At 35.3% G+C, this 13,232-nt stretch overlaps 1 protein-coding gene across 1 annotated transcript in view; it reads right to left on the bottom strand.

The window, feature by feature from the left end:
- Positions 1-13,232, bottom strand: part of OVCH2 (ovochymase 2) — a 54,239-nt gene that overhangs the window by 14,490 nt on the left and 26,517 nt on the right. The window contains exons 2-4 of the mRNA XM_032489105.1: positions 4,638-4,743; positions 3,010-3,118; positions 780-886 (exon numbers count right to left, since the gene is read on the bottom strand). Of these exons, the coding sequence (XP_032344996.1) occupies positions 780-886; positions 3,010-3,097 (195 nt within the window). The 5' untranslated portion in view covers positions 3,098-3,118; positions 4,638-4,743. The remainder of the gene's footprint in view (positions 1-779; positions 887-3,009; positions 3,119-4,637; positions 4,744-13,232) is intronic.

Raw genomic sequence — 13,232 nt, 5'->3', positions numbered from 1 at the left:
GCCATTCCATCAACCCACTGAACACAAACTCAATCAACCAACCATTACTAAATATCCACTGATCTAAAAGTTAGTATACTGACTGACTCAAGAGAAGTAGAAATAAAAAGCTACTGCTCTACTTACAAAATGAAGAGGCAAGAATACAACATGGCTTCCAGGGTAAAGAAAATTGGGAGAGTTTCAAAGATGATAAATATGAGCACCACAGGCTAGGGGCAGAAGCACAAAGGCAATTCTATGGCATGGGAGAACCAGGAAATTAGTTTGAGACAGAATTCTTAGAGGACATTACTTACTAAGGAGTCAATACTCTTGATTGTTCCCTGAGGGGTCCTATGGTATGGGTACAAAGCTTACATCCCAAACATAGAGTAGATCTATGGATATGACATTTTTGACTACCCTCATTATCTTTAACTACAACAAGGTAAGTATATTGTAAATACTTTTGCTGAATCAGAAAAGTATTTCTTAAGTGGTACATTTAAAGTGGGGTTTTGTCTTAGGAACTGAAAGTTTGGGATGGCATTTCCAACTTTTAGAGCAAGCCAATAATAGTAAACGTTAACTATTCTGAACACACCTCTTCTAGAACTCAACTGATGCACATCATGAGGGTCTTGGATCCCTGTACACACTCATGAAAGCTCTGGTCATGAGCTAAGCAGAATGGAGCATAATGATGAGTAAGTAGCATGGGAGAGATCCAATCCTGAGAGATCCAATCCTGAGACAACTCATAATCCACCCTCCAGAGAATGTTCCCTGAGACTCACCTGCCAAGGGTAGGAACCCCTTTCCACTTGGCTTCCCCCAACAATGCGACTGAAAGTATTAAGGTAATTCCAAGGCCGTGTCATCAGACTCTGCCCACAAGTGGGAGCTAGGGGAAAAAAAAACCCAACTTAGTGATTCCATAGCTCCTAGGACTGAGGGGTATAGGAAACTCTTCTGAGCAAGAAAAAACTGTAAGACATGGAGCATGCAGAAATATTACAAAATGGCTTTGTAATTGTGGGGTTTGCTGTGATTTGCAGTACAAGGGACTGCTCAGCGTTTTCACATAGAACATGCATATCATAAAGAGATGTGCTTCTCTGATATGAAGATCAGATCTTCACTGGGTTAGCACAAATGCAAATGCCTTTTGATTCTGAGCGATCTGGCCCCTAGAGGCTCCTCCTAGCACTCTGTACTTCTATGACTTTGATCACATGCCATTGTGGTTATTTGCATGCCTTTCAACCTCATTAGACTGTGAGTGCCTCAGAGATACAAACTTAATCTTGAAATATCTGTATCTACAATATCTAGCACAGCTTCTGATACATACAAGTTGCTCAGTTAATTGGTTGAATAGATGATACTATAGTCTGCCTTAAATTGTAATTGTGTTTACAACTTTTCCTCTGTTCCATGCAGGAGACTAAGTCTGAGACCATGGGCTATGGTGCTTGGCACACAGTCAGATACTGGATTATTTCTCTATGAGGGTGGAAAGTAGCAGGTTGTACAGTGATAGTGGAGGGGAGAGAAGACAGTGTGCTGATTCACATAGCAGAGTGGTGGTAGGATACATGGGTTGCCAGGTAATGGAAGAAAGGACTTGTTTCTTTTCATGGAGAAGACTTTATCTTGGAAAAAGTTGCATTTACTTATTTATTCTCAAAATTTGTTCTGCTTTTTCTGTTTGTTGTTGTTGTTGTTGTTATTTATTTTATTTCTGATTTCTCAGCTAAGAGATGGGCTACATTAAGATGTATACAACTGCCTGGTAAGTCAAGGATGGCCCATCTTCTGTCTCTACAGCAAGTCATTCTTTTCTACATGTTTTCTAGGAGGTACTAGATGCCTTGCCTCATAATCACCTAATTTTACCTAGTTGAATCTTTCAATCGCTATTCTTCAGCTTGGAAATCAGCTCAACTGAGAAATCTTCCTTAATTTTCTCAGATTGTGTTAAGTGTCTCTCCTCTGTAGTACCCCTTTTCTCTCCCCTTGTATAGTTTTTGTCATGCAGTATTGTAATAATAGTCTGTTTGTCTCCTTCATTGTACTATGACCTACTTGAAGGAAAAAAACCCTATATCTTATTAATCTCTGTATCTCCAAGGTTTAGCACAATTCCTAGCATACAGTAGACAATTAGAAAAGTTGGAAGGATGAACAAATGACTTTTCTTAAGAACATATCCTTGAAAGCATAGCTATTTAGATTATGTCAACATATGCAAAGCTCTTTCAAGTAACTTCTCATTTAATCCCCATTCTCTGCCTGTGGATCAAGCACTACAACCTCCACATTATAGAAAGGAAAATGAAGAATCAAAGAGATGCACAGCTAATTAATGGCAAAATGTGCATGTAACACTGTCTTTTGGTTCTGAGCTCAGTGCAGGTATGACATTGAATCAAAAGCTCTATTTTCTAGCCGTTTCAGTTGAATGAATCATAAATTCCTTAGACACAAAATTTACTATTTTTTGAACTCACTGAAGCAAAGACAGAAAACATGATGATTCTTGAGGCTGGCACAAATTGACTATGGAGAAGCCTGCCAAGAACTGTTCTCAACTTGTGTTATTTGAGGGAAAAAAAGATCACTTATATATATGTAATACACCACAGTGAACATGCTTCTTATTTCCCAGCAATATAACTTTTTAAAAGATTACAGATCCATCCACATTTATGATGATTTCCAGAATTTTCTCCATGAAAGGCATGAGATTGTATAATGTGTTCAAATAAGTGAAAAATCCCACTTTTCTCCAGATCAGCGTAATTTGTCCAAGATGTATTCCATAAGCATAAGTGTTCTAGCCAGCTTAATATGCTGATTGCAGGAGAGAAGTCAAAATTAATTACATGAAAACCAATTAGATCTCCAAAATACATTTGCCTCTCCTGTTTTCCCAAAGGAATATGGAGTGGAACTGTGATACCCATTGCCAACAAAGGTTGTTTCTTCAGACAAAGGTAATTATAGAGTTCATTTGGAACTTACCTTTGGGGAGAGACAGACTTGTAGATTTCCTTTGTTCCAAACAGATCATTCCAAGTAGTAAAATGAGCTTATTCTTGTTCATACGCATTTTGAAACTGAGAGTTTTCCCCTGAAATTTTAGAGAGACTAAAGAGAATCAAAATAGCCTTGTGAGAGCAGCAACATACCAATTTAAAAGAAAGTTATTCATTAACCAACACACAAGGCACTCAACCATGTCCATATGCTGTTTCTGAATGTGGTTTATTACAAAGATCTTTGCAGATGTGGGGAGGCAGCCGCAGAAGCATAGTCTTGATCAAGCAATAGTACATGTCCCATTACACCCACATCAACATATTGCTTCCTCCAGAATTCATCTGGCTAGCCAAGTGGTAGGTGTCTAAGGTTTCCATCTGCAAACATTACTTGCTTCTAGGGACAGGTTACCGCTTTCTATGAGAGAACTGAATATCAAAATTGTCTCTGTTTGCAAGGATAGACTTTCCTACATGCTTGCAAACAACTCATCAGAATATATTAAAACATTTGTCTTTCTCTTGTTTTCCAAATAGGTATTATAAATGGATGGTTATAGCCATTTGTTAGAGGAGAGTAAACGATAATCTGGTAGTGCACTCAGGAAGTCAAGCTACTAGATGGTCATTTAGGTTACTGTTCATTGAGGCATTTATGAATCTACACCTTTTCATCATTTTTTTTATATTTATAGAAGGCAAAAATTAAATCACCTTTGCTTCTGTACCTGGCAGGTGATACAGCACAGGGAGGTGGCTCTGATTATATCCAAGCCTTCTTTTTCCTTGGTTGAGTGTTTGGGACATAGTCAGTGTTTGAGAAACACTTGTGGATTGACCAATACCATTTATGAGCACATCAGAATATGAGATTTTTTTTCTGTCAACTTTTACAAATTATCTGCCCCCAAACAGCAAATGTCAAACCAGAAGCCTCTAACTTTCTTATGGTAAGTTTTGCCCTTCTATAAAATAAATCTACAAAAGCACAACACATGCAAAGAATATACATGCAAAGCAAATGAGTTTTAAAGCCTAAAATTTGTGAGAATTGCAAACTTAGGAAACAGTCAAGACTTCAGCCTTATGAAAAGGACACTCAAACACCAATAAAGACTTTACTCACAAATATTCAGTAAGAAAATAATATATTCAAGGTCCTAAGGAAAAATAACTAACAACTTAGAATTTTATGCCCAGCTAAATGATCATTTAAGAGTAAGAGTGAGATAAAGATATTTTCAAGGCAAAAAAACACTTGAAAGGGTTCAACAGCATACCATTGCTGAGAGAGCCACTAAATGAAGAAAGTACATCAGAAGAAAGAAATTAAGTCCAGAAGGAAGGAGAGGGATGCAAGAGGCGATGTGAATAAAGGGAAACAAAAACCCTGCTGAAATATATGTGAATCTAACCAAGTATAAAGTAAAAATAGTAGTGACTAATTTGAGATTATATGGTGAAGTTTTCTAGTTGTCTATGCCATGTATATTCTCCTCTTTTTTCTTGGTAACAGAACCCTGGTTTTATTGGGTGCTTCAAAGTGCCCAATTTAAAAACAAAACAAAACACATTTTCCAGATTCCCTTGCATATGAAAAGGCCTTCTTACTCAGTTCTGCTTGTTGGTTTAGGGTCCACAGAATACTCCATAAAGAGATTAGATGGACTCAGCTGATGTAAACCTTTTGGCTCCAGGCTTTTCTCCTTCATCCTTCCTGAAAAATGAACAAAACTGTTAAAGCTGGAGCAATCATTCTGTGGCCTCCAAGCAAGAAGCACAAGGTAAGGATGGCTGAGGGGAAATATAGAAGTCTAGGTGTCTAGTATGCTGTGGAGCTGCTGTATCAAATTTCTCATTATGTGCATAAAACATAATCTGCAATATAGTCCATCATTAATTTTTAATTTCCTTAATTATCAGTGATAGCAAATGCTTCAAATGCATTTAATAGCAATTAGTATTTATTTTTCTATGTATTGCAGATCTGTGTCTTTTGCTCATATTTCTACTTGGTTGGCTGTCCTTTTGACTTTTTGTGATGGAAACTTAAAATCTGCATAAAAGTAGAGAGAATGGTACAATGAACCCCCAAGTACCCATCACTCTGCTTCAATAATAACCCATCTTGGCCCATTTTATTTCTTTTATAACTCTTTCACAACTCTACAATCTTATATTTTTTAATTGAAGTATAGTTGACTTATAATATTATGTTAGTTTCAGATGTACAACATAGTGATTCAAAACTTTTATAGATTATATTCCATTTAAAGTTATTATAAAATAATGGCTATATTCCTTGTGCTGCACAGTATGTCCTTTTAGCTTATTTATTTTATATGTAGTAGTCTGTACCCCTTAATCCTCTACTCCTATATTGCCCCTCCCCTTTTCCCTCTCCTCACTGGTAACCACTAGTTTATTCTCCATATCTGTGAGTTTGTTTCTGTTTTGTTAGATCCATTCATTTGTTTTTTTCCCTTCATTATAAAATTTTCCATTGCTGGGGTACATTTATTACAATTGATGAAACAATACTGATACATTATTACTAACTAAATCTCATAGTTTACATTAGGATTCATTCTGTGTTGTACAACTATGTCAAGTATCCACCATTACAGTATCATACAGAATAGTTACTCTGCTCTGAAAATCCCATGCTCCACCTATTCATCACTCTCCCTGCCCCGCCCCACACTCAAACCGAACCCTTGGCCAACACTGTTGTTTTTTAGATTCCACATATAAGTGATAACACACAGTATTTGTCCTTCTCTGTCTGTGTCTGACTTATTTTACTAAGCATAATACTATCCAAGTCCATTCATGTTGTTGCAAATGGCAATATTTCATTCTTTTTTATGGCTGAGTTATATTCCATTTAGCTATATCTATATTTATATCTCACACCTTCTTTATCCATTCATCTGTTGATAAACACTTAGGTTTCTTCCGTATCTTGGCAATTGTAAATAATGCTTCTATGAATTGATGGGGTGCATGTATCTTTTTAAATTAGTGATTTCATTTTCTTTAGATATATACCCAGTAGTGGAATTGCTGGATCTATTTTTAGTTTTTAAAGAAAACTCCAGACTGTTTTCCATGGTGGCTGCACCAATTAAACACCAACAGCATACAAAGTTTCCCTTTTTTCCAAATCCTTGCCGACATTTGTTATTTGTGATCTTTTTGACTATATCCATTCTGACAGGTGTGAGGTGATATTTCATTGTAGTTTTGATTTGCATTTCTCTAATAATACTGATGTTGAGCATCTTTTCATGTGCCTGTAGGCAACCTGTACATCTTTTTTGGAAAAATGTCTATTCAGGCCTTGTGCCCATTTTCTAATTGGGCTGTTTTTGTTTTTGTTTTTTTTTTTGATATTGAGTTATGTGAGCTGTTTATATATTTGGATATTAATCTCTTATTGGTCATATCATTTGCAAACAATTTCTCCCATTTGGTAGACTGTCTTTTCATTTTGTTGATGGTGGTTTCCTTTGCTGTGCAAAAGCTTTTAAGTTTAATTAGGTCCTATTTGTTAATTATTGCTTTTGTTTCCTTTGCCTTAGGAGGTGGACCCAAAAGGATACTGCTACAATTTATCTCACAGAGTGTTCTGCATATATTTTCTTCCAGGAGTTTCATGGCTTTTGGTCTTAGATTAAGTCTTTAATACATTTGAGTTTATTTTTCATATATATTTTTCATATATAGTGTGAGAAAATGTTCTAATTCCATTCTTTTGCATGTAGCTGTCCAGTTTTTCCAGCACCATTTATTGAAGAGATGTCTTTACCCCATTGTATATTCTTGCCTTCTTTGTTGTAAATTAATTGACCATAAGTGGGTGGGTTTATTTCTGGGTTCTCTTTTCTGTTCCATTGGTCTTTGTGTCTGTTTTTGTGCCAGTACCATAATGGTTTGATGACTGTAGCTTTGTAGTATAGTTTAAAATCAGGGAGTGTGATACCTCTAGCTTTGTTCTTTCTCAAGATTGTTTTAGCTATTCAGGACCTTTGTGTTTCCATACAAATTTTAGAATTATTTGTTCTAGTTCTGTGAAAAATTCTGTTGGTATTTTGATAGGGATTGCATTCAATCTGCAGATTGCCTTGGCTAGTTTGATCATTTTAACAATATTAATTCTTCCAATCCATGAACAAGATATATCTTTCATCTGTGCTATCTTCAATTTCTTTGTCAGTGTTGTATAGTTTTCAGAGTATAGGCCTTTTAACTCCTTAGTTAGATTTATTCCTAGGTATTTTATTCTTTATGATGCAATGGTAAATGGGATTGTTTTCTTAATTTCTCTTTCTGATAGCTCATTGTTAGCACACAGAAATGCAACAGATTTCTGTATATTAATTTTGTATCCTGTAACTTTACCAAATTCATTGGTGAGCTATAATAGTATTTTGGTGATCTTTAGCATTTTCTGTCTATAATCTTGTTTTGAAACAAATCCAAGGCATTATTTTATTTCGCCTCTAAGCAATTCAGTACATGTCTTTCACATGCAAGGACTCATAAAAATATAACCACAATGCATTAGTAAACCAAAAAAATGGTAATTCTTTAATATCAAATATTTGCTGTTTGAATTTTCCCAATTGTATTATAAATTTTTTTCCACAACTGTGTTGAGTTAAAATCTAAAGAAGGTCTAACTATTTCATTTAGTTGTTATATATCATGACTTTTTAAGCTATAGCTTCCTTCTCTCTTGTTTGAGCAATTATTTTTGTGGAAGAAATTGGTTATTTAGTCCTCTAGAATTTTCTACATTATGTGTTTCGCTGATTGCATCGCTCTTCAGCTATTCCCTTTAATGTGTTCCCATAACCCCTGTGTGACCTGTGAACTGATAGGAAAATCTAGATAGAGTCTTGATCAGATTCAGCTTAGATTTTGGGCCATAAATTTTATAGCAGGGGTGTCTACTTCCTATTGCATCATACCATGAGGCACATAATATCTGGTTTCCTTTCTATGATTTTAAAATTAGTAAGTAGGTTCAGATTAATTCAATATAAAGTCCTTCACTTTTTTTACTTAATGATTTTCAAAAGCCCCTTTTCTTTCTTTTTTGGTTTTCATTAATCACTAGTCTCCAAATTCATACAAAACAATGATGCATTTGCACAATTTCTCTCCTAAACTAGATTTCTATGGAAAAAATACAATCTCCTTTCTCCTTTTATGTTTGTGACATTTTGTTTTTGTTTTATTCTGAACTACTTTTTCTCTGGCTTTCTCACTAAACTACACCTCCCTTGACCCTCGTCCTCTATTGTATCACCAAAGTGTGATCTTCATAAACTCTAGTACCTAGGAGAAAGCTTTCAGAGTCTGAAGCATAATACAAAATTTTCATCTAGAATTTTTGAGCTAGTTATGTCTCTTCCATTTGCAAACACAATGCTTATACAACTTCCTTTCCTCTACCTTCTTCATTTCAGGGCATGGTTTTTTGTTTTGTTTTGTTTTGGGGTTTTTTTGCCTTTATGGGGTCCTGCTTTGGACAAATCCATATGACGGCATTTCCCTTTTTCTTCACTCATTCCTGATATGCTCACTTATGCCCAAGTTTATTTCTCTGCTATCCATACCCTATGTCTACTACTTCTGGGAACACTCTTCCCATTTTTTCCTTTCCTCAATATTCCTGAAATTCCTGGGCATAACTAAACCTCTTCTCTTCCCTAGGATCCTCCCATTCATATTCTAAGACTGAATGTGAGGAAAGCAGAAGTACTTCTTCCTTTTCACAGTTTCCCTCTGTTACACCTCTCACTTCCAAATTATCTCTTCCTTTTTAGATTGAATTTTTAAAAACAATATCGTCTTGTTTTTGACTAGTTTCATGGCATTCTCTGCTTGACTTTAATTATTTTACAATTCAACTCAATCTCCACATTTGCTCGCCTTCAGTTTCAAGTGTGTTTTCTCCTGTCCAACAGGGAAAACACAAAGCATCTATAAAGACAGAGTCAGTGACTCCCACCTAGGAATTGTATTAAAGTGGCAGTCTGAGAACGTACTGTGGCTTCCTGTTCTTGATCCACATTTATGATAAGAAATGTGTAATAAATGACCTCATAGTAGTGCTGGAAAGCCAGAAAGGGAAAGGGTATTTTTAATGGACCCAAATCATTAATATTCTTAGAAAGATAAAAAGCAGATGAAATCCCACCAGAAATTGATACAACATTGTAAACTGACTATGCTTCAATTTTTTAAAATGCCATAAAAGACCATTTGAATAACAATGAAAAAGAAAGCAGATGAAATCCAATTAAAGGAAAGATGCCTATTAGGGGAAAACTGCTAGAAAAAATTCTAGAGTGATAGAACTTCGGAGGCAGCAGCAAGAGTGAAAAGAATCCTCCTGGACAATATCAGGGTCATTTGGATTTCCAAATAGAACAATTAGGTATTTTTTAATCCCTCCACTCCCCTTTACCCCTGGTAACAGTTTTGTTTTCCACGTCTGTGAGTCTGTTTCTGTCCTGTAAATAAGTTTGTCTCTTTTTTTTTTTTTTTTAGATTCCACTTATAAATAATATCGTATGGTATTTTTTTCTTTCTGGCTTCCTTCACTTAGTATGACAATCTTCATGTCCATCAATGTTGCTGTAAATGACATTATTTTATTCTTTTTTATAGCTGAGTAGCATTCTTTTGTATAAATATACCACAACTTCTTTATCCAGTCATCTGTTGATGGACATCTAAGTTGCTTCCATGTCTTGGCTGTTGTAAATAGTGCTGCTATGAACATTGGGGTGCGTGTATTTTTTTCAAATCAGAGTTTATTCTGGATGTATGCTTGGGAGTGGGACTCCTGGATCATAGGGTAAATCTACTTTTAGTTTTTTAAGGAATCTCCATACTGTTTTCCATAGTGGCTATACCAAACTACATTCCCACCACCAGTGTAGGAGGGTTCCTTTTTCTTCACATCCTCTCCAGCATTTATCATTTGCGGACTTTTTAATGATGACCATTCTGACTGGTGTGAGGTGATACCTCATTGTAGTTTTGATTTGCATTTCTCTGATAATTAGCGATATCAAGCATTTTTTCATGTGCCTATTTGGCCATTTGTATGTTTTCATTGGAGAATTGCTTGTTTAGGTCTTCTGCCCATTTTGAATTGGGTTTTTGTTGTTGTTAAGCTGTATGAGCTGTTTATAACTCTGGAAATTAAGCCCTTGGCAGTCTCATCATTTGCAAATATTTTCTCCCATTCCATAGGTTGTCTTTTTGTTTTGCTTATGGTTTCCATTGCTGTGCAAAAGCTTATAAGTTTAATGAGGTCCCATTTGTTTATTTTTGCTTTTATTTCTATTGCCTCAGTAGTTAACTGAGGATTGAGGGAATATGTACCCTCAGATACTACAGGTGGAAAGCAAATCAATATAGATATTTTTAAAGGGTTTATAAAAGGTACAATTTACATGGAAGTTATAGCAGTGTCAAACATTTATATACCTAATATAAATGTCTATATAAGCGTCTAAATGTCTAAAGGAAAATCTGATAGGAATATGAGAAATTGAAAAATCTGCAATCATAATGCAAGACTTTTAGAACTTGATAGGTAAAATAAACAACTAAAAAGTAAGTCTAATCTAATAGATTTTTAGTATAAAACATCATGTAAAAATAATGCAGTTTTCTTTAAGTGTAATTTGGCAGTATCGGAATTTAAGTCCTGCAAACCTTTTAACCCAGCAATTCAAATTCTTAGAATACATCCAAGAGAACTACTGATATACAAGCACAGTGAAGCACTAACAGGGGTATAGCTAAATAAATACTTGTTAAATGCTCTGGAATACTATGAGCCATTGCAAAGAATGAAGGCAATTAATGTATACTCACATGGAGTTGTCTAAAAATATTTTTGAATAAAGAAAAGCAATTTCAGAGCAGTACAAATAGTAACATTGCTTATGAAAAACCACAAAAAAAATCAGGAATAAGGAAGAGATTCTTGGCTTATCTAGAAAGGGAAGGTTGGGATGGAGATGATAATGGGGTGGGGAAAGGAAGGAATACCTCTGATAACTGGATCTCCATCTATCCCAAGAGTCCAGGATTTGAGGGAAAAACTATGATTAGTGGGAAATGCCATGGCTTATTAAATTGTGGGTCACTTTTGACACAGAGAAAAGCATTTGACTCTTTGTGCAGCTTCCACAGGTGCAATAAAACAGGAACCGAGGACAGTGCTCAAGAAAACATTTTCAGGCACCGGGTCATGACTGCGTCTCAGAGATGTCTCAGATGATCACAGCATAGCCCATATTAGTTATATTGGTCCAAATCAAGTTTCAAACCTAATTAGAATTTTGCAATTATAATAATTGTATAAAAATAATGAAGAGACTAAATGAAGCCCCTGAGACCTTAATAAATATCTCAGCCAGCACAATGGTGTAGGAATATGTAAACACACCTAGTTTTCTTAATCTCTATGGATTTTCTCCCATTGGATTTTCAATTAAATGTTAACAAACCTGTGCACGTCTGATGCCAAGGTACTTCTGGTTTTACATTTCAAATGGTCCTAAATCCTGCAAAAATAAGCCCTGTTGTACAAAGGTGATTCCTGGAATTTGTCTCCATCATAATATTAGACCAGCAGGTAACAGTCATTCATTGTTATCGATTTATAAGTACCCTTTGCATTTGTAGTGGAAGCTATAGTTGCTTATTTGAAGGGATTCTTATTTATGGATCATCCACTCATTGCCATTCATTGCTAGATATATTAACATATACCATTCAACACAGTGACAATTGGAGGTAAATGTTACTATTATCTCAATTTTTGAAATAAGGAAATTGAGTCTCAGAGGGGTTATGTAACTTTTCCAAGATCACCTAGTCAGTAAGTGGCAGACCTGGAATTTATCCTTAGAGCTTTTGGCTCTGAAATCTTTTCTTTTCACCTCAGCACTGTACGTCATGTTTTCCATGTCACACTGGCATTCATGTCATGTTCTGAATTCATTTGAGTCTTCCATGTATATATTTCTCATAAAAATATAAAATTTATTCCAGATTTGTGTCTTTTGAACTTCTGACACAATCCTATGACTAATTAATGAAGCCAGAGACTTAGCTTTCTTACATTATTGTAACAAGTTAATTAAGAGCACTGGCTTAATCATCACTTCAAAGATACAAGTTTTTCATAGTCAAGTAAGAATTGGGTAAGAATAGTGTATTGGTAGTTATTTACCTGTATACTTAGTAAAAGAAGAATTTTAATGTTGGAATCTTTTAAAAAGTAGAAAATATTCCAGTTGGCAATTCAAGAGTCTACACATGATTAACTTTGTTCCTTTAAAAAACAATGACGTTTCTTCCCCCTCAAGTAGTAGGCTTCTGATATTTGATAGTAGCACTTCTGAAGTATTATTTGATAATTGATAGTATTCGTTGATTTTTTTCGTTCTTTGGTACTAGCTTTTTCAGTGGTCTGGCTTGTTTCTTATTTTTTTTTATTGATTTATAATCATTTTACAATGTTGTGTCAAATTCCAGTGTAAAGCACAATTTTTCAGTTATACATGGACATATATATATTCATTGTCACATTTTTTTCTCTGTGAGCTACCATAAGATCTTGTGTATACTTCCCTGTGCTATACAGTATAATCTTATTTACCTAGTCTACAATTTTGAAATCCCGTCTATCCCTTCCCACCCTCCACCCCCTTGGCAACCACAAGTTTGTATTCTATGTCTATAAGTCTGTTTCTGTTTTGTATTTATGCTTTGTTTGTTTTTGTTTTTTAGATTCCACATATGAGCAATCTCATATGGTATTTTTCTTTCTCTTTCTGGCTTACTTCACTTAGAATGACATTCTCTAGGAGCATCTATGTTGCTGCAAATGGCATTATGTTGTCATTTTTATGGCTGAATAGTATTCCCTTGTAGAAATATACCACATCTTCTTTATCCAGTCATCTGTTGATGGACATTTAGGCTGTCTCCATGTCTTGGCTATTGTAAATAGTGCTACTATGAACAGTGGGGTGCAGGTGTATTTTTGAAGCAGGGTTCCTTCTGGACATATGCCCAGGAGCAGGATTACTGGATCATATGGTAAGTCTATTCCTAGTCTTTTGAGGAATCTCCATACTGTTTTCCACAGTGGCTGCACCAAAC

Source organism: Camelus ferus, chromosome 10 (assembly GCF_009834535.1).
Source record: "Camelus ferus isolate YT-003-E chromosome 10, BCGSAC_Cfer_1.0, whole genome shotgun sequence".
NCBI classification, from domain to species: Eukaryota; Metazoa; Chordata; class Mammalia; order Artiodactyla; family Camelidae; genus Camelus; species Camelus ferus.
This window is presented reverse-complemented; position numbering and strand designations above follow the sequence as displayed.